The 16825-nt window shown below is 64.7% G+C and overlaps 2 protein-coding genes across 2 annotated transcripts; one reads left to right on the top strand and one right to left on the bottom strand.

Annotated features, from left to right (window-relative positions):
- The first annotated feature begins 255 nt into the window (after nucleotides 1–255).
- RRP9 (ribosomal RNA processing 9, U3 small nucleolar RNA binding protein) lies at nucleotides 256–3671 on the top strand. Its single transcript, XM_074879398.1, has 15 exons — nucleotides 256–342; nucleotides 477–559; nucleotides 633–745; nucleotides 834–913; nucleotides 1023–1064; nucleotides 1296–1422; nucleotides 1639–1763; nucleotides 2015–2107; nucleotides 2207–2307; nucleotides 2428–2562; nucleotides 2751–2813; nucleotides 2904–3049; nucleotides 3152–3231; nucleotides 3344–3417; nucleotides 3514–3671. The coding sequence occupies exons 1-15, from the start codon at nucleotides 271–273 to the stop codon at nucleotides 3617–3619; spliced, it is 1440 nt and encodes a 479-aa protein (XP_074735499.1). The 5' UTR covers nucleotides 256–270; the 3' UTR covers nucleotides 3620–3671.
- A 116-nt stretch (nucleotides 3672–3787) lies between these two features.
- Nucleotides 3788–15250, bottom strand: GRM2 (glutamate metabotropic receptor 2). Its single transcript, XM_074879397.1, has 6 exons — nucleotides 15148–15250; nucleotides 11455–12075; nucleotides 8305–9142; nucleotides 6534–7597; nucleotides 5522–5696; nucleotides 3788–5068 (listed from the first exon to the last, which is right to left on the bottom strand). The coding sequence occupies exons 2-6, from the start codon at nucleotides 11911–11913 to the stop codon at nucleotides 4995–4997; spliced, it is 2610 nt and encodes an 869-aa protein (XP_074735498.1). The 5' UTR covers nucleotides 11914–12075; nucleotides 15148–15250; the 3' UTR covers nucleotides 3788–4994.
- Between the last annotated feature and the right edge of the window lie 1575 nt (nucleotides 15251–16825).

Here is a 16825-nt window from a genome sequence, read left to right as displayed (position 1 = left end):
ACCAGGGGGCGGGGCATAGCGCCGAGGGGGCGGGGCGAGGCGGGGCGGGCCCGGCGCGGAGCGAATGGCGTCACTACCCGAGTGACAGCGCGGCTCGCCACTAGGGACGGGGGCGGGGCAGGAGCGCGCTTCCGGGGCAACGCAGGCGGGGCCGCAGGGGCGGTGGGAGGCGGGCTCCGGCCGCCTGCAGCCAATAGGCGCGGGGGGGCGTGGCCTGGGCTCGCGCTGCCGGCGGGGCGGGGCGGGGCGGGCAGCACGTGTGTCGGCAGCATGGCGGCGGCGGGCGGCAGGAGGGGGAAGGCCCCGCGCGGGGCGGCGGGACGGCGGCGGCTGCGGGCGGCGGTGAGGGTCGGGCCGGGCCGGGGGCGGAGGAGGGGGAGGCGAGGAGGGGCTGCCCCGGTGGAGTCTCCCCGGTGGGGTCGTCCCGGCGAGAGGCGCCGCGTCCGTCCCGTCCATCACCCCGGTTCGTCCCGCAGGTCCCCGGCGCCGAGGGGAGGCCGCGGGCGGCGGCCGGGCGGCCCGTTGACGAGGAGGTGTCCAGCGACTCCGAGCCAGAGAGGTAAGGGCTGCGCCGGGCGGGGCGTCGGTACGGGTGGGGGTGCCCGTACCGGTGCTCACGCGCGTCCCCGCAGCCCGTCGTTGGGGCGGCGGCGGCGGGAGGCGGCGGAGGAGGAGGTGGATGAGACGCCGCAGGAGAAGAAGCTGCGCCTGGCTAAGCTGTACCTGGAGCAGCTCCGCCAGTACGGTGAGTCGCGCCCGGCCCTCGGTGCCGGTGCCCCGGCGGGGCGGCCCCGGGCGCTGACCCCGGCCCTCATGCGCTGTGTCCGCCGCAGAGGAGGAGCGGGCGGAGGACGAGGAAGAGGAGGAGACCCAGCCGGTGGATCTCATCGGCAACCGGCTGAAGGAGGACGTGGTGAGCAGGGGGGCTCCGGGCGCGTCCCCTTGGTCCCGGTAGCAACGGGCTCTGCCGCACTCCCGCGGGGCCGGGGCCACCTCCGCTGAGCCCCCCGCTTCTTCCCCAGCTCGAGCAGAAGGGCCGGCTGCAGCGCCTGGTCGCCAAAGATGTAAGTGCCCAGCCCGGGGGGTGCCGGACAGTAAGTGCTGGCTTTGGGGGACCCTTGGGCACAGCCACGGCTGGCACCCTGAGTTGCTGTGCTGACTGCAGGACCAGGGCTCTTCTCCCACCCAGGGGTGCCATCTCCTGGTGCCCTGGAGAGGGAGGGTGCTGTGCTGGGGTACTCCCGTGCCCAGGGAAGGGGCCGGGGCAGCCCAGCTCCATCCCGCTCTCCCTGCAGGTGCAGCCTCCGGATCCGACCAGCATCCGCGTGCTGCGGGGGCACCAGCTGCCCGTCACCTGCCTGGTCATCTCTCCAGATGACCGGTTCATCTTTTCCGCTTCCAAGGACGGCTCCCTCATCAAATGCAAGTGTTTCCTTGGGGCCGCGACTGGCCGTTCCCCCAGCCTGAACCCTGCGGGGACCCCACAGCAGCAGGACCATGGGTGTCCATGGAGGTGGCTTAGCCCCTGACCCCTCCGGGGATGTGCACATGCATCATTTTGGGCTCTGTGGGAGGCTCACAGCACTTTCTGGAGTGGTGGGAGGCTCCCAGTGGGTGACAGCGATGCCTTTCCTGTAGGGGAGGTGGAGAGCGGGAAGAGGCTGTGCGTGGTGCCCGGGGGGAAGAAGGGCACCGAGGAGCGTCACATGGGGCATGCGTCCCACGTCCTCTGCATGGCCATCTCGTCGGATGGCAAGTACCTGGTACGGGCAGAGGGGGTTGGTGCCACCGCGTGGGGCGGAGAGGTGGCCATGGGGAGCGCATCTCCTCCCCGGGTCCTGGGGTCAGTGTCTCATGCCCAGATGTACCTTGCTGGGTTAAAGCAGCCTCTACCCCCACTGGAGTCAAGAATGGGTCCCTAGGACACCCCAAAGCACATGGGGTGAGAGTGCAGGCTGGGGTGGGGCATGTGTCCCCGAGGGGCAGGTCTCAGGCATCCCCTGCTGTCTGCCAGGCCACGGGAGACAGGAACAAGCTGATCATGATCTGGGACACAGTCACCTGCAAGCGCTTGCACATCTTCACCGGGCACCGCGACGCCGTCTCGGTGAGTCAGGGGAGTCGGCCGCGATGCCTGTGGGGCTGGCAGCCGGGTCCTCCCTGGTGCCCCTCACTGCTGTGCCCGTGTCCGTCCGTCTGTCCACAGGGTCTGTCCTTCCGAAAGGGCACACACCAGCTGTACAGTGCCTCCCACGACCGCTGCGTCAAGGTCTGGAACGTGGCAGAAAACGCATACGTGGAGACCCTGTAAGACCCGGGGCGGGGGGGAACCCACTGACCCGATGGCCCTGGGATGCGCCGGTGGCCCCAAGGAAGGTGAGGTGACAGAGGGCCGTGCTTGCTGCGGCCCTTTGCCATCTCCTCCAGCTTTGGGCACCAGGATGTTGTCACGGGGCTGGACAGCCTGAGCCGGGAGTGCTGTGTGACGGCGGGGGGACGGGACGGCACCGTGCGCCTCTGGAAGATCCCTGAGGAGTCGCAGCTCGTGTTTTACGGGCACCAGTAGGTCTGGGGAGGGAGAGGGGGCTGGGGGCAGGCAGGTCTGGCTGGGGCAGCACTGTGCGGGTGCCAAGCACTACCAAGAGCCTGCCAGCACCCTGGGGATGCTGATGCCCCAGTGAGCCCGTGACTCCTAAAGAGGATCACAAAGCACACTCATAACTGATGGCAGTTGCCCTTTCTCTTCACAGGGGCTCCATCGACTGTATCCAGCTCATCAATGAGGAGCACATGGTATCAGGCGCTGATGACGGGTGAGCACGAGGCTGCGATAGTGCCCGGGGTAGGCAGGAGATGCCCCGCTCAGCCCCCTCACCCCTCCCCTCCCCTCCCCTCCCTGACAGGTCTGTAGCCCTGTGGGGGCTGACGAAGAAGAAGCCGCTGGCGCTGGCCCGGCAGGCACATGGCATGCAGGATGCCCAGGGCCTGCAGCAGCCATACTGGATCTCAGCGGTGGCTGCCCTGCGCAACAGTGATCTCCTGGCTACAGGTGTGTGGCAGCTGCTTTGGAGCAGGGGTTTGGGGGTACAGGGGGGTGTCCTGCTCCCTTCCCCGGATCGGGGTGCATGGCAGTCTCCTCTCTCTGCCCCAGGCTCCCACAGCGCTAGTGTGAAGCTCTGGAAGTGCGGCGAGGGATTTCGGAAGCTGGAGCCCCTCTGGGACATCCCCTTGGTATGAATGGGGAGGTCCTGGGGATGCTGGGCTGGGGGAGGTCTCTTGGCAGGGGCTCTGGGTGGCAGGAGGAGGCTGCAGGAGCCCCTCACCCCTGCCCTGTCCCTTCCAGGTGGGTTTTGTCAACAGCCTCAAGTTCTCAGCAGCTGGTGACTTCCTCGTGGCTGGCATTGGACAGGAGCACCGGTACCATCCCCCCCTCCCCGGCGCTGACTGGGGGTGCAGCCCCCTGTTCTCCTCTGGTCCTTGGCAGAGGGTGACCCCCATCTCTCTCATCTACAGGCTTGGCCGGTGGTGGAGAGTCAAAGAAGCCAAAAACAGCATCTGCATCATCCCCCTGAAGCAGAGGGCCGCAGCCTCCAGCTCCGAAGCCCCTGACAGCTCCTAGGCCCCTGGCCCTGGAGATGCTGGAGCTGGATCATTAAACCCCTGTCCCTGGAGCTGGGTCCTGCATCCTTTGTGCAACCACCCTCCTGGGGCCGGCGGGACTCTGCCCTCTGCGAGGGTCTGTCCCCTTCCCTTAGGTTCAGCCGGACCTGAGCTCTAGAAGAGTCCATTTTTTAAAAAAAACAACCAAAACCACTTTATTTACATAAATTACAAAAAAAAAAATCACACTCTTGCTCACAGAAAAAAATCTACTCTTAAAAACTTGGTTGGGCTTAAATACCTGGGTCCTGTTACTTGCCCTCAGCCCCTGCCGGACCCACCCTGGGCTCTGCAGGGCCAGGGGGGCAGTGGGCGTTTGCCCCCGCTCCTGCCCCATCTCTCACAAAGGGGTGAGCAGCACTACGCACGGCGAGGGGAGGGATGGAGGGGGCTTGGGCCCAGCCCAGCAGCATTCGGCAGCTTTCCTGGGGCCAAAAACGAGGAGGAGAAGGTGAAACTGTGCAAAGCACGGGGGGCAGGGTGACATGGTGCAGAGCTTGGCACAGGGGGTGACAGGAAAGGCCCCGCACTGGGAAAGCGGGGCGGGTGATGGGGTGAGGGCAGCATGTGCCGGCACAGGGCTCGGCGTGGAGGGAGCGGGAGGTGCGGTGTGGCTTGGTGCAAGCAAAGCGGGAGTTGCAACGTGGCTTGGCGAGAGGGAGTCGGGTTCTGCGCCACGGCTCGGTGCAAGGGACAGGGTGTGTGCCAGGGCTCAGGGGACAAGGGCGAGGGACAAGGTGGGGGGCTTGCACCCCAGTTCAGTGCGGGGAATGGGGGCTGTGCACTGCAGCTCAGGGCAAGGGCTGGGGGGGACAAGCACCATGGCTCAGTGCAGGGGATGTGGGGGTGCACAACGGCTCAGTGCAGGTGTCTTAGAGGGACGTTCACCATGGCTCAGTGCAAGGGACGGGGGGATGCGCACCATGGTTCAGTGCAGGTGCTGGGGGAGACGTATACCACGGCTCGGTTCAAGGGAGCAGGGATGTTCACCATGGCTCAGTGCAGGGGAGGGGGGGATGTTCACCATGGCTCAGTGCAGGGGAGGGGGGGATGTTCACCATGGCTCAGTGCAGGGGAGGGGGGAGATGTTCACCATGGCTCAGTGCAGGTGACAGGGGATGTGTAACGTGGCTCAGTGCAAGGGAAGGGTGACACGTACCGTGACCCAACACGTGGGATGTGTAGCTCGTGCAGGGGCAGGGGCTGAGCTTCCCAGCTGCCTCTGGCACCCGAGCGGCCGTGCCGCGGGCACTGCTGTCCCTGGGGAGGGAGCCGGGGTGCAGAGTGGCCGCGGGCAGGAGTGGCAGCACCATGGCCTGGCCCCCCCCCGTCCTTCACAAGGATGACGTCGTCGAGTCCACCACCTCACGGCCGTTGCACACCGTGGGCACGTACTGCGAGGCCGAGCCTGGCCAGGAAGGCAACAGTCAGGGGCATGTTGGGGTCTGGCAGCAGCATCTCCCCAGGGCATCCTACTGCAGTGGACGATGGGTGCCTGGGGAGCTGCAGCCCCTGGGGCTGGCTTGGAGGGTGCCCAGGGTGGCCATGTCCCCTCGGGGCCAGGCTGTAGAGTGCTTGGGGTGGCTGTGTCCCCTCAGGGCAATGACAGGCCCCCCAGGAGCAGTTACCCCCCTGGAAGGCCCTGCTGCAGCCTCAGGGCTTGCAGCCACAGGAGGTGGGGGATTGGGTCAGGGAACAGGGATGAGCCATAGGGGACACAACGTCTTCCATTCCCCCACTTCCAGCCATGCCCTACCCTGCACCCCACTTTCATTCAGGGGCCCATGCTGGGTGCTCCCACCGCCCCTGCCAGAAAGGGGCTGCTGCCCCCCCAGCCCTTCTCCAGCCCCACTGTGCTCACCATGGGATTGGCTGGAGCTGGCAGCCGCCACGCTGAACCGAGCGGTGCCCACACGGTGGCTGGCCACGTTCTTCTGCGGCTGGAAGAGTATGATGTGGAGCTTGGGGGTGAAGAGGCAGCCGAGGACCACGGTGCCACTGAGGCTCACCGAGATGCACATGGTGGTGGTCTGGACCTGGAGATGGGAGTAGACATCAGGTGCTCCTGCCACCAGCCCTCTGCCCTGAGCGGGGCAGGATGAAGCCCTCAATGTGGCACCAGACAGAAGCTGCTGCCTGCACTCCCCAGGGACAGCCCACTCCACCCCAGGTCCCTCTGTGAGGGTGGACCCGATGGAGACCCATGGGCAGAGGATGGGCACTGCCCTGATGGGGACATGCTGCCCCTGCAAAGTGGGTACACCCTGAGCAGCACCTCCAGCCTTGCCAACATGCTGCTTTGGGTGCTCCCACTGGGGAACGCAGGTCCTCTCTGGAAGCCCCCGGCTGCAGCTGCCCCCACCAAGTCCTCCAGGCCCAACAAGAATGTGTCTGGGTGCCCACCCTTGCCAGGGGAGTTGAGGTGCTGCAGGGTGCACCCCATGCTTCCCAGTCCCTGGCACTGCTCGGCTCCCCAGGACCATGCTGGCCCTGGGGTTGGCATTCATGCCCTGGGTGAGGGGTGTCTCGTGCCTGCGTTTTGCAAGGCCAAAGGATGTCTATTACTCCTACATGGTCAGGCTGGGGAGTCTCTGGAGGTCTCAGGGCCATTTCCCAGCCTCACCCTAGCAAACAGTCCATCAAGGCAGGGGAGTGTTCTCCCTAGGACCCATTGCCCCCTCAGCCACAGCTCTTCAGCCACCCTTCACTTGGTCCCAAACGCCCCAATGAAGAGGTGACCATCACCAAGTCCATGGCCAAAGACCCTTCCCCAGGTCAATGCCCCATCCTAACCACAAACACCATGGGGGCCACATCACCAGGACCTCTCAGATCAAGCCCTGTTAGAGCCTCCCCAAAACTTAGGCTCTTACTCGGTAGTCGCTGGAGGTCACGTAGAAGATGGGCAGGAAGGCCAGCCAGATGATGCAGGTCGTGTACATGGTGAACCCTATGAACTTGGCCTCATTGAAGTTTTCAGGGCATTTCCGTGTCTTGAAGGCATAGACCGTGCAGAGGACAATCAAGAGGACATTGTAGGTGAGCGAAATAAGCATGTTGGAGTCGCGGTTGTTGCACTTGAGGGTGACAATGTACCTCTTGTCAGGCTCGGTCTCCTTGCCCGTGCCAGGGGTCTCCACCAGCAGCCAGATGATGACAATGATCAGCTGGCAAGAGATGAGGGCCATGCAGATGACCACCTGTGATGTGGGACTTATGAACCGGGGGCGCTGGACCCCTTCCTTCACCCCACTGAAGATCCTGGCGATGCGATTCGTCTTGGTCAAAAGGGCTGAATAGCAGACAGCGAAGGATGTGCCCAGCCCCAGGCGTCGCAGCGTGCACACTTCGGTGGAGGGCTTCGCAATGAAGATGAAGGTCATGCTGTAGCACATGAGGACCCCGGTCAGGAGAATGTAGCAGAGCTCCCGGCCAGAGGCCTTCACGATGGGGGTGTCATTATTCTTCATGAAGACTCCAAAAACAAAGAGGGTGGAGATAAAACCCAGGCACGAGATAGTGACGGGACCAATGGCCCAGACGTCTTTCCAGCGGATGTACTCTTGGGGCAACTCATAGCAGCCATTCAGGGTCTCGTTGGGCCAGTAACCGAGACCACAGTCCATGCAGGTGAACTCATCCAGCAAGTACTCGTAGGGCTGGCAGGGGATGCAGATCCAGCAGCATATGTCTCCGGGCTGCATGCTCTTTATCTCATTCTTCTTGCAGGGGTCGCTGCACTGGGACACAGGAATGGAGGTCTCAGCCCATGAGATGAGGCTGGTGTTGAGGATGAGCCCCTCAGCCCAGTAGCCCACCTTCTGATACCGGTACCGCCCGTCCATGTGGTGATAGTTGAAGATGTTGTAGCGCCCGATCCCATCGCCGTAGCGGTCAAATCGAACGATGCTCTTGGTGTCTGCTGGCCTGAATGGAGCTGGGGAGAGAAGGGGAGACAGTGACTGCCATGGGACAGGAGAGCTCCTGGCCTGGAGGCAGGGCTCCTTCAAAGGGTCACATCCCACCGTGGCCACAGGCAAATGTCCAACCTGTTCCCTGCCTTCACTCTCATGCTTGCTGCCTGTGCACACATTAGGAGCAGGAAAGCAAAGGTGAAGAACTACCTCCCCACATACCTAAGAGCTCAGCAGCCCCAGCCAGCTCTGCAGGGGCAAAGCAGGCAATTTTGCAGCCTCCATGGCTCTCAGTGACACCTGGGTAGCCAGGCTCAGCCCAAGTCACAGAGGACACGCTTCTAATTCACCCCTAACTACATGGGTCCTTGATCAAGGGTAATCCTCCAGTTTAATCCTCCAGTTTAATCCCCGAAAAGTGAATAAATCATGATGATTGCAAGTGAGGTCTCCAAGGACCTATGTTCTTGGAGGGTCCCCCCACCCAGCTGTAGCAGGATGGAGTTGGTCACCAGCTTTTCCACACTGGGTACAGAAGGCCTGGGTTGCCTCCCACAGCTGATGGTGGGCTGTTGGCATCCTGGGACAACCACAGCCCACAGCACAGGGGTCCCTGTGTAGAGGAATCGGAGGGTCTTGGGCCAAATTTTGGTCTCCTTCCTCTTCCCTGCCCCTCCAGCCATCCCTTTCCAGTCAGGCAGATAAACCCCATCTCCATCTCTGGACTCACCATCAAAATTAACATTGAGCATAAAGTCCTTGTAGAATCTTTTGCCATTGACTGGCTTCATGGCATCGCAGAGCTTGGTGGCGTTGGGGCACAGCGCCTGGTGCATGTTGTGGAGAGAGTGAGCCATGGCATAGACCGCATTGACCACGAACGTGATCTTGGACTCTGGCTCAAACTTGCCTGTCTTGAGGGAGTACCGGCTACAGTCCTGCGTGTGGAAGCTGCATTTGAACTTCTGCTCCCAAAACTCCCGAAACCAGGGATTTCGGCTGTTATTGTAGGGGTGGAGGTTAAGGAAATAGGAAGCAAATTCCTTAATGGGGTATGCTGCTAGTTCAATGGTGATGGCTCCCTCTGCCACCGCTTCGCTCCCGGCCACCACGCTCTCCAGGGCTCCCCACCCATCACTGGCCACCCATGTGAAGGACACATTGGCTCGCTGGGCAGCCGCCAGAAGCTCCCGGGCGTCTTCGCTTCGGGTGAACAGCACAACCACTCTGGCATTGGGCTTCTGCAGCAGAGCTCGGACCACCCCATCGTAGGTCTTCTTGTTCATGGAGCGCCCCACCTTCTCCGAGGTGGCAATGCAGATGTTGCGCATGCGGGCTTCTTGCTCAAAGGCCTCAATCCCTGTCTCCCCATAGTCACCCTCCGAGGCCACGGTGGAGACGTAGGTCCAGTTGAAAAAGCGGAGGATCTCTGCCATGGCTTTGGCTTGGTAGAAGTCTGGTGGGACGGTGCGGGCAAAGTAGTCATAGCGGGACTTGTCGCTGAGCTTGGCGCTGGTGGAGGCATAGCTGATCTGCGGGATCTGGAAGAGCCGCAGCAGGTTGGCCACCTGTGTGGAGGAGGAGAGGTGAGCGCCTGAAGATATGGCCCCGCGAGAGACGTTCCCACCAGAGGACCCCTACCCCACACCAAGTGTTGCATGGTGCTCCAAGCTCAACCATGGGGCTAAGGAGCAACCCCCACCTGGAGGGTCCTGGTTGGTAGACAGACGAACAGATGACACATTCACAGGGTTGCCTAAGCCCTCAGACATGCTCTTTTTTTTTTTTTTTTTTTAGTATTTCATGCACTCCCCTCTGAAATTTGAGGCTGGGGAGGAGATAAATGGATTCGTGGCAAAAGCAGAAACTCCCCCATGGGTGACCTGTGCGAGGCACTGGTGGGCAAGGAGAAAGCCAGGGCACCTGGCAGCTCCATGGCGTGGGGGTGAAGGGCTCTGGGGGCTGGGAGCCAGGGCGGAGCTCCCCACACAGCCTGGGGGGGCTGCAGAGCTGAGCATGGGTACTGGCACCTGCGCATCCTGCTTTGGGAGCCCCAGTGGGACCAGCACCTTCCAGCTGCTCAGCAGAAGCCCTCGTTAGCTTCAAAGGGGAAAAAAGCCCTGCTAATGAGGCTGCTAAAAACCCAGGCTCTTGGAGCAGCAATGGGGGGGGCTCAGGCGTGCCAGCGGGGCTGGTGAGCCTGCCCACATCTCGCTGCTCCCCAGGCGAGAGACGCAGCTTAATTAACGTGGACAAATGTTCTCAACGACAAAGTCCCCTAATGGCAAGAAGGCCCCCGAGCGCAGCAATGTCGCTGCCTGGCCTCACTGCACAACAGCAGCTGCCAGCCCACCGTGCTGCCCCAGCGTCACTCGCGCTCCCCGGCCGGCACACGGGCTGCCCGCCCTGCCACCTGCCTGCCCGGGGCTGGACCGGGGTGCTGCCTCCATCACCCGGTCCTGGCTTCCTCCACCCCACAGCTGGGGAGATGTGGGGACCCTGGGGACCAGCAGACGTGGTTTGACACACCCTGGGGACTAATTAAAACTTAGCGAGCGCGTGGTCCACCGGCAACCCCCAGGACTCAGCTGGCCCCACCGGCTGCCTGCACACTCAGGGGATGACTTCTCCCTGCCGAAGCCGGCCTCTGGGTCCGCAGAGCCGTGGTTTTGGGGACTGAGCTGCACCCCACCCAGGGTGACAGCCGGGTCTGAGGCTCATGGTGCTTGTTCCTGTGGGATCACTGTGGACACGGGGGCAGTGGCCACCTGTGACCACCCTGCCCTGGCTGGGCAGCCCTATGGCTGAGCCCCTCAGAGGCAGGTGCCCCCTCACAGCCAGCCGCACCTCGCGGGCTGGGTTTGTGGGGGCAGAGGGAATGGTGCCCCCTCATGCTGGGCAGCTCTGCCTGCTGGGAGCGGTGTCCCCACATCCCCACCACAGTGTCCCCGGTGCCCTTCTGACATCAGAAGTGTCACCTCCACGCTGGGGCATGTCCCTGCACCCGGCCGCCCACCCATCCCACGAGGGACAGGAGTTGAGCCAAACCCCACTCCAGTGAGCTGAACCCCGCTCCTGCACAACAGCAGCCCCCAGGGACAGTCAGGGCACCGCAGCAGCTGCCCCACCCAGCACTATACTGGCCAGGGAGGGACCAGGACAGCCATGGCTCGGCTGTGGCCATCCAGGCCTGGTGGTGGGGGCAGCTGGTCTGCTAGGGGCTGGAGGTGGCCCCCCACAGCACCTGCCGCATCCAGTCCTGGTGGCATCATGCTGTCACCGTCAGCCGGAGGAGCAGCGCCTGCAGGTGCTGATGGCATATGTCAGGTGGGAGAGGGCCAGTGTCCTTCTCCAGGCCCACGCCAGGACATGGCAGGCCAGGGACCAGGACTGGCACTGCCGATAGGCAGCTCACACCATCCAGGCCCACTGGCAGCAGCGAGGGACGCAGCAGCATGGTGGCACCGAGGACGGTGGGGACCTGAGCATTGAGATCATCCTGGGCTGAGGAGATGCACTTGCAGCCACAACCCCAGGAGGGGAATAAACCCCCATCCCTTTGTGGGACGGATCCACTGGCTCAGCTCGCATGGCTTATGGCATGTGGGGGCTCCCCACAGCCCCCAAAGGAACCCTGGCCACCATCAGAGCTGCAGCCCCTCCCCAGTAGCAGAGAGGTGGCTCTCCCAGTTGCCAGGCTGGCATGCCCTCACCATTGCAGAAAGGGGCAAAACATCACCACGAGGGACACAAGAGCATCCCTGTGCCACACTGACAGTGGTACCATCACACTGCTACATCAGGGGTTTTACCTGCCCCCATGCCATTTCTGCCGACCGACCCCCCAGCCCCATCTGAGCCCCTCTTGTCTGGAGGGTACCTGAATGGAAACGTCACTGTAGGAGCCCCCGATGACACCGGTGATGGCGGTGGGCACGTCATCATGGACGGCGTAGGAGCCGTCAGGGCAGATGTGCTCAGAGCCGTCCACCCTGGTGAGGGAGGCACGGACAAAGTCGAGGGACTGCTCGAGGGCGTAGGTGTCCTTGGAGCAGGTGTCGAGAATGTGGGCGCCCAGCTTCACCCCCGGCAGGATGCTCCCGTCCTTGTTGATCTCGTCCAAGGCGAAGAGCATGGCCTCCAGGCGCTGGATGCCCCGGTGCTCGTTGATCTTGCCGCAGTCTTCGCTCCCCACTCCTTTCTCATGGACAGGGAAGAGGCCCCCGATCACCAGGTCCCCGTCCATGCTGATCTCCTTTTTGCCAGCCATGCCGTGCCCGGCGGCCAGGCAGGTGACCACGCGCATCAGCCACAGCCAGGCGGCCAAGGGGACCGCCATGGGGTGCGCTGGCGCCGGCCGGGGGACCTGCGCCACCCCGTGTCACCCGCTGCCACCCGTCAAGGCGAGGGCAGGCAGTCCCCAGGCATTGGGTGGTGGGGGGTGGCGCAGCGTGGTGTCAGCAGGAGGGGGGTCGTGCTGCCCTGGCAGAGCCTTCGGCACCTGGAAAAGCAAAGAGAAAAGCCACCGGGTCTGTGGGCTGCAAGGCGAGACAGGGACTGTCCCCATGGGCAGTGCCAGTGCTGCATGGGCCAGCAAGGGCATGAGCCTGCCTGTGCCCCCCATTCCTGTTCCCCCCAATCCGGGCTGCCCTTCGGAAGTACACCCCCCCTCCCAGAAGGGCGAGCTGAGCAGATGTGACAGCTCCCACAGTGACCCGAGACCCCCAGGACACCCTGCAAGTGACACGGACCCCGGGGGACAAGCAGGGGTGCAGGGATCATTCCCCCCACAGCACTCCCCAGGATGCACCGGCATGGGCAAGGGGGGCACAGAGCTGACTTCTGCAGCAGCACCAGGCAGAGCAGCCTGTCAGGGAGCAGCTTGCTGGCCCCTAAAAAAACCATTGAGGGAGGGAAGGAGCCAGGGAGGTCACCCGGGACAGGGATGTCACCTGGAGCAGAGAGCCCAGGCTGGGCAGGCAGAGTCAACGTCGGCTCCAAGCCAAGCCCCCGACCCATGCATCAGGGGTGCCCACAGCTCCTGACCTCCAAGAGCGCTGCCAAAAGCAGCCGGCCATGAGCCCGCCGTGCCCGCAGCACCCAGCCACCCCGGTATTTTAATCCCCATCCCATAGTCCCAGAGCCCACCCGCCCTGCCACTGCCCCCGGTGCTGCCCGTGGCTTCATTCTCCTGCAGCGATGCACGGGGTGGGCTCCAGCAGCCGTGGTGCTTTAGAGTCTGTTCTCTCACCACCCCCCTTCCTTCCCCGTATACTAAATTCAGAGATTTCAGTAAAAGTAAGAGCCAGGTTTGCTGACTCCCTCTGCAGAAAGCACGGAGGCGCGGGGGAATCAAAGGCTTTTGCAGCAGGCAGGCCTTTTTTTGGCAGGAGATGCAGTCCCCTCGGAGATCAGTTGTCTTTTCCCAAACCACGGGAGAGATTTGTTTCCCATTTGAAGCTGACTGCTGAAATCCCGCAGGGCCGGCGTTTTGGGGGCCGTGGGAGAAGGACACCCCCTGGCAGCCCAGAAACCTCAGGCTGCTTCAGCATGGGAAGCTGCCGGTGCCACGGCGGGTCCCGGGGCTCACCGCAGCCCAGCACAGCAGGGTGCTTGTGGGGATACATGCGGTGGGAGGGTGATGCTGGAGAGTGCTGCGCCCCCTGCAGCCCCCCGCAGCCAGTCCTGAGGCTGCTCTCCCCGAGCAGGAACAGGGCACCCCTCGATGCCCCTGCGGTGCTCCCAGACAGGCAATGCCGGTGGCTGCAGGAGCCCTCTGGCAAACAGCCGGAGCCAGCGGTGATGCCCAGGGGGATGCAGGCAGGAGTGTGGCACAGGGCATAGCAGGTTGGGGTGGTGAGATGCATGCAGACCTCCTCCTCTGTGCCCCAAAGTGCTTGTCCCCAGGTACTGCCTGCCGGTGACAAGCCCCCAGCTGCCCCAGGGCATCTCCTATCTGACCCCCAAATTTGAAGGAGGTTGGGGAAGATGCCTTATTTCAGGCAGTGAATGCTTTTGAGGGACGCAGGGTTTCCTCAAGCAGGAAAGAGGCCGCAGGAACATGGATTATTGATGGAGCCCATCAGCGGCAGGCTGAGCCTGGCACAGGGGTCTGGCAGCACCGGGAGCTGGCTCCTTGGGGTCCGGCTCCGCCGGGGCAGCTAGCAGGACCCGCCAGATGAAAGGCACCTTCAGGCAAAGCTCTCCCGAAAGGGCGAACCGTCACCCACCCTGCAGTGAGCCCCGAGGAACGCCGTGAGCAGGGCTGCGGACATCCCTGCAGCTGCTCAGCTGGGCTGGCACGGTGCTGGGGGGAGGACAGCCCGCGGGAACAGCTGGAGAACATCTGGGGAAGTGAAGCACCCGGCAGGGCAGACCAAGGCCAGCCCGATGGCCGCGGTGTGTTGGGAAGCTGCTGGCTGCCGGCAGCCTCCCCTCCCAAAAGCGTCGGTGAGTGGGATGGGTGAGAAGGTGCCGTTGCTCTTACGCGCCCCGAGCGCCTCCCACCCACCCCCCGCCAGGAGACCTGACCCCCTCTGACACCAGCACCCTTCGGGGTGGCACGGGGCGTGTGTGAGAGCAGCAGCGCTGGGGGGGCGCAGGGTGAGCCCGCCTTGCACAAGCCGCCATCGTCACCTCCCGCCGGGGTCCCTGGAGGTCCTACCGCCACCGAGCTCTGCCAGGACCCCTCCACCTCCCTTCTGCCCCACAGCCTGTGAGCCCCAGCGCCTCGTGGGGCCAAAGCGCCTTCCCCGGGGTGCTCGCCCCAGCACCCCCCGCCACCACGGCCGTTCGGCTGCTCTTGCCCAGCCCGGCGGGAGCGTGGGGTGTCGGGGAGGGGAAGGCGAGGGGAGCTGGCGCAGCCCTGGCCTGCGCACCCCAGCAGTGAGGCGAGAGGGGAGGAGGCTGCCTGCCCCAGCGCAGCCCCCCCAGGGGCTGGGGTGACGGGCTTGGCGGATCCACCCCAAATCCCGTCTCAAACCTGCCCTGGGGTCCGGTTGCCCCCGCAGACCTCCCCAGAGCCACTCGCTGCTCTCTCCGTCCAGGGACAGCCGGAGGGACCGGGGGGGGCGGCAGCAAGGGCGGGGGGGGGCTGTCCCCGCCGTGCCGGGCGGTCGCCCCCGGTTCCTTGTCCCGGTGACAGCGGGCAGCCCCTGCCCGGAGCCGGGGGACAGCGGCGGCGGGGTCCCGCTGGGTGCCTGCTGCAGGCGTCGGCGCTGCCGGGGCACCGGGGGGACGGGGATGCCCCGAGCCCTCCTCCCGGAGCCCCGCGGACCGGGAGCCGGCGGGACCGGCCCCGGTGCCCCCCGCCCCGCTCGCACCCCCTGCCCAGCTCGTGCCGGTGCCGCTGCCCGGGCTCGGCTCCCCTCCCGCAACCCCGGGAGCCCCGGCTCCGGGCACCGGCCGCCGAGCCCGGCCGTGCCGCGGCCCCGACGGCTGCGGGGGATGGCCGGTCGCCATGCCCCTCCGCCGCGGGTACCGGGGCTCTGGGGGCGCCGCCAGGGCACGGCGCGGCCCGAGGCTACGGGGACGGGCGCGGCCGGGAGCGCCGGGGTGGGACCGCAGCCCTTACCTGGGCCCGGCGGGCTGTGCCGGGAGCCGGTGCCGGTGCCGGTGCAGCGGCTGCCTCGGAGCTGCGGCTGCCGCCGCCTCCCGCCACCGCCTCTGACACTCCGCCAGTCCCAGCCGAGCGGAGCCGCTCCGCCCCCCGCCCGCCCCGGCCCGGCCCCGGCCCGGCCCGGCAGGCAGCGGCACCCCCGGGGCCGCCCCGCCTGCCCTCCGCCGGCTCGCGGCACCGCCGGGGATGGCACCGGCAGGGCCGGGGGCTGGCAGGGCTTGGGCGAAGCCGGGGAGGACACGGCATCGGCAGGACACAGGCAGGGAAAGCAGGACACAGGCAGGACACAGGCAGGGATGTCGGGACACAGGCAGCACATGGCCAGATCCAGGCAGGACATGGCTGGAGAAGCCAGGACACAGGCAGAATACAGGCAGGACACAGGCAGGACACAGCAGATCCAGGCAAGGGATGGCCAGATCCAGGCTGGGCAGAGGCAGGACCCTGGAAGCCCCCCCAGAGCCCCCAGCTCAGTCCCAGCCCAGCGAGAGGGGTCCCAGCGCTGGCTCCAGCTCCACAGTTGCAACCTGGTGCCCCTGGGGACATTCCCTCCCCCCCACCGTGCCCAGCACAGCCCCCCACCCAGCCTCTCCCCTGCTCCCGAGGCCCTTGGGGGGCACCCAGGGGCCCAGCGACCCCCCCCACTCCACGCAGCCCCCCCGCACTCACCGTCGGCCCAAGCACCCAGCTGGGAGAAGGCTTTGGACCATCTGACAGCAGAGGCAGTGGCTGGATTTAGCGTTCCAGGTCTCCGTTTGCCCAAACCCTTTCTGGAGCCATTCAGCTGCCCAGGATCCTGCCGTACCGTGTCCCCATCGGTCCCGCGCTGGCAGCCTGGCTGTCCTGGAGAGTTCTGTGACTCAGGGACAAGAACAGGATGGGGGATGACACAGGAGTCACAGGGATGGGCAGGGGCCAGGGGTGCCTCTGGGGCAGCACCCTGAGTAACCACCTCACCCTGTGCCTCAGTTTCCCTACTGCCAGCTGCTGTGCTTGCAGGCTGCGGGTCAGGGCGCTGCAGCAAGAGCCAGACCCGCTCTGTGCCCCCCTCACCTAGCAGTCCTCACTTGGGGGGGGAATAACCCAGGACCTCCATGACAAGGTCCCCCCTGGGGTCCCACAGCACCAGGGCCCCAGACCCCGCTGGCCTGTCTCCTTTCAGGACTGTTAGCACAGCTGGAGCAGGAGAAGGGGGGTTCCCAGGCTGGGGGACCCCGCCACCGCTGTCCGGAGGGGACAGAGAGCCGGGCAGGGCTGGAGACATGCCATGCCGAAGGATGCTGGCACCGCCAAGGTCCCGCTTCCCCCCCGGCAGATGGGACCTGGCACCAGCCTCGCACGCACCCCGGCACCGGCTGCATCCTCCCGGCTGCTGCTTCGGCGCTGCTGACAGCAGAAGGACGATGGCAAAGCCTCCCCGGGCCCCATCTTTGGTAGAGTTAGGGGACAAGCAGTGTTAGGATCTGCTGCCTGGCTCCAACCCTGCCGGAGCCTCAGCCTGGCATAAATATTTCAGGGGGGTTGGCAGTTTTGTAATAACCAGCAACAAAGATAAACACCGGGAAGAGCAATATTTTTCCATGTGGGTTGGAGGAGTTTAATATTTTATCACTCAGAGCACAAAATATTTATG

Source organism: Strix uralensis, chromosome 10 (genome assembly GCF_047716275.1).
Source record: "Strix uralensis isolate ZFMK-TIS-50842 chromosome 10, bStrUra1, whole genome shotgun sequence".
Taxonomy (NCBI): domain Eukaryota; kingdom Metazoa; phylum Chordata; class Aves; order Strigiformes; family Strigidae; genus Strix; species Strix uralensis.
The sequence above is the reverse complement of the archived record's forward strand: the minus strand, read 5'-3'. Positions and strand labels throughout refer to the sequence as shown.

Bases quoted from the DNA above. Each gene is read 5' to 3' on its own strand.
- RRP9 (XM_074879398.1), top strand. From the start codon at position 271: ATGGCGGCGGCGGGCGGCAGGAGGGGGAAGGCCCCGCGCGGGGCGGCG. The intron at 343-476 runs GTGAGGGTCGGG...TTCGTCCCGCAG, and splicing joins GGCGGCGGCTGCGGGCGGCG to GTCCCCGGCGCCGAGGGGAG. The intron at 1,764-2,014 runs GTACGGGCAGAG...GCTGTCTGCCAG, and splicing joins CGTCGGATGGCAAGTACCTG to GCCACGGGAGACAGGAACAA.
- GRM2 (XM_074879397.1), bottom strand. From the start codon at position 11,913: ATGGCGGTCCCCTTGGCCGCCTGGCTGTGGCTGATGCGCGTGGTCACC. The intron at 5,697-6,533 runs GTAAGAGCCTAA...TCCCATCTCCAG, and splicing joins TGACCTCCAGCGACTACCGA to GTCCAGACCACCACCATGTG. The intron at 5,069-5,521 runs GTGAGCACAGTG...CTTCCTGGCCAG, and splicing joins CAGCTCCAGCCAATCCCATG to GCTCGGCCTCGCAGTACGTG.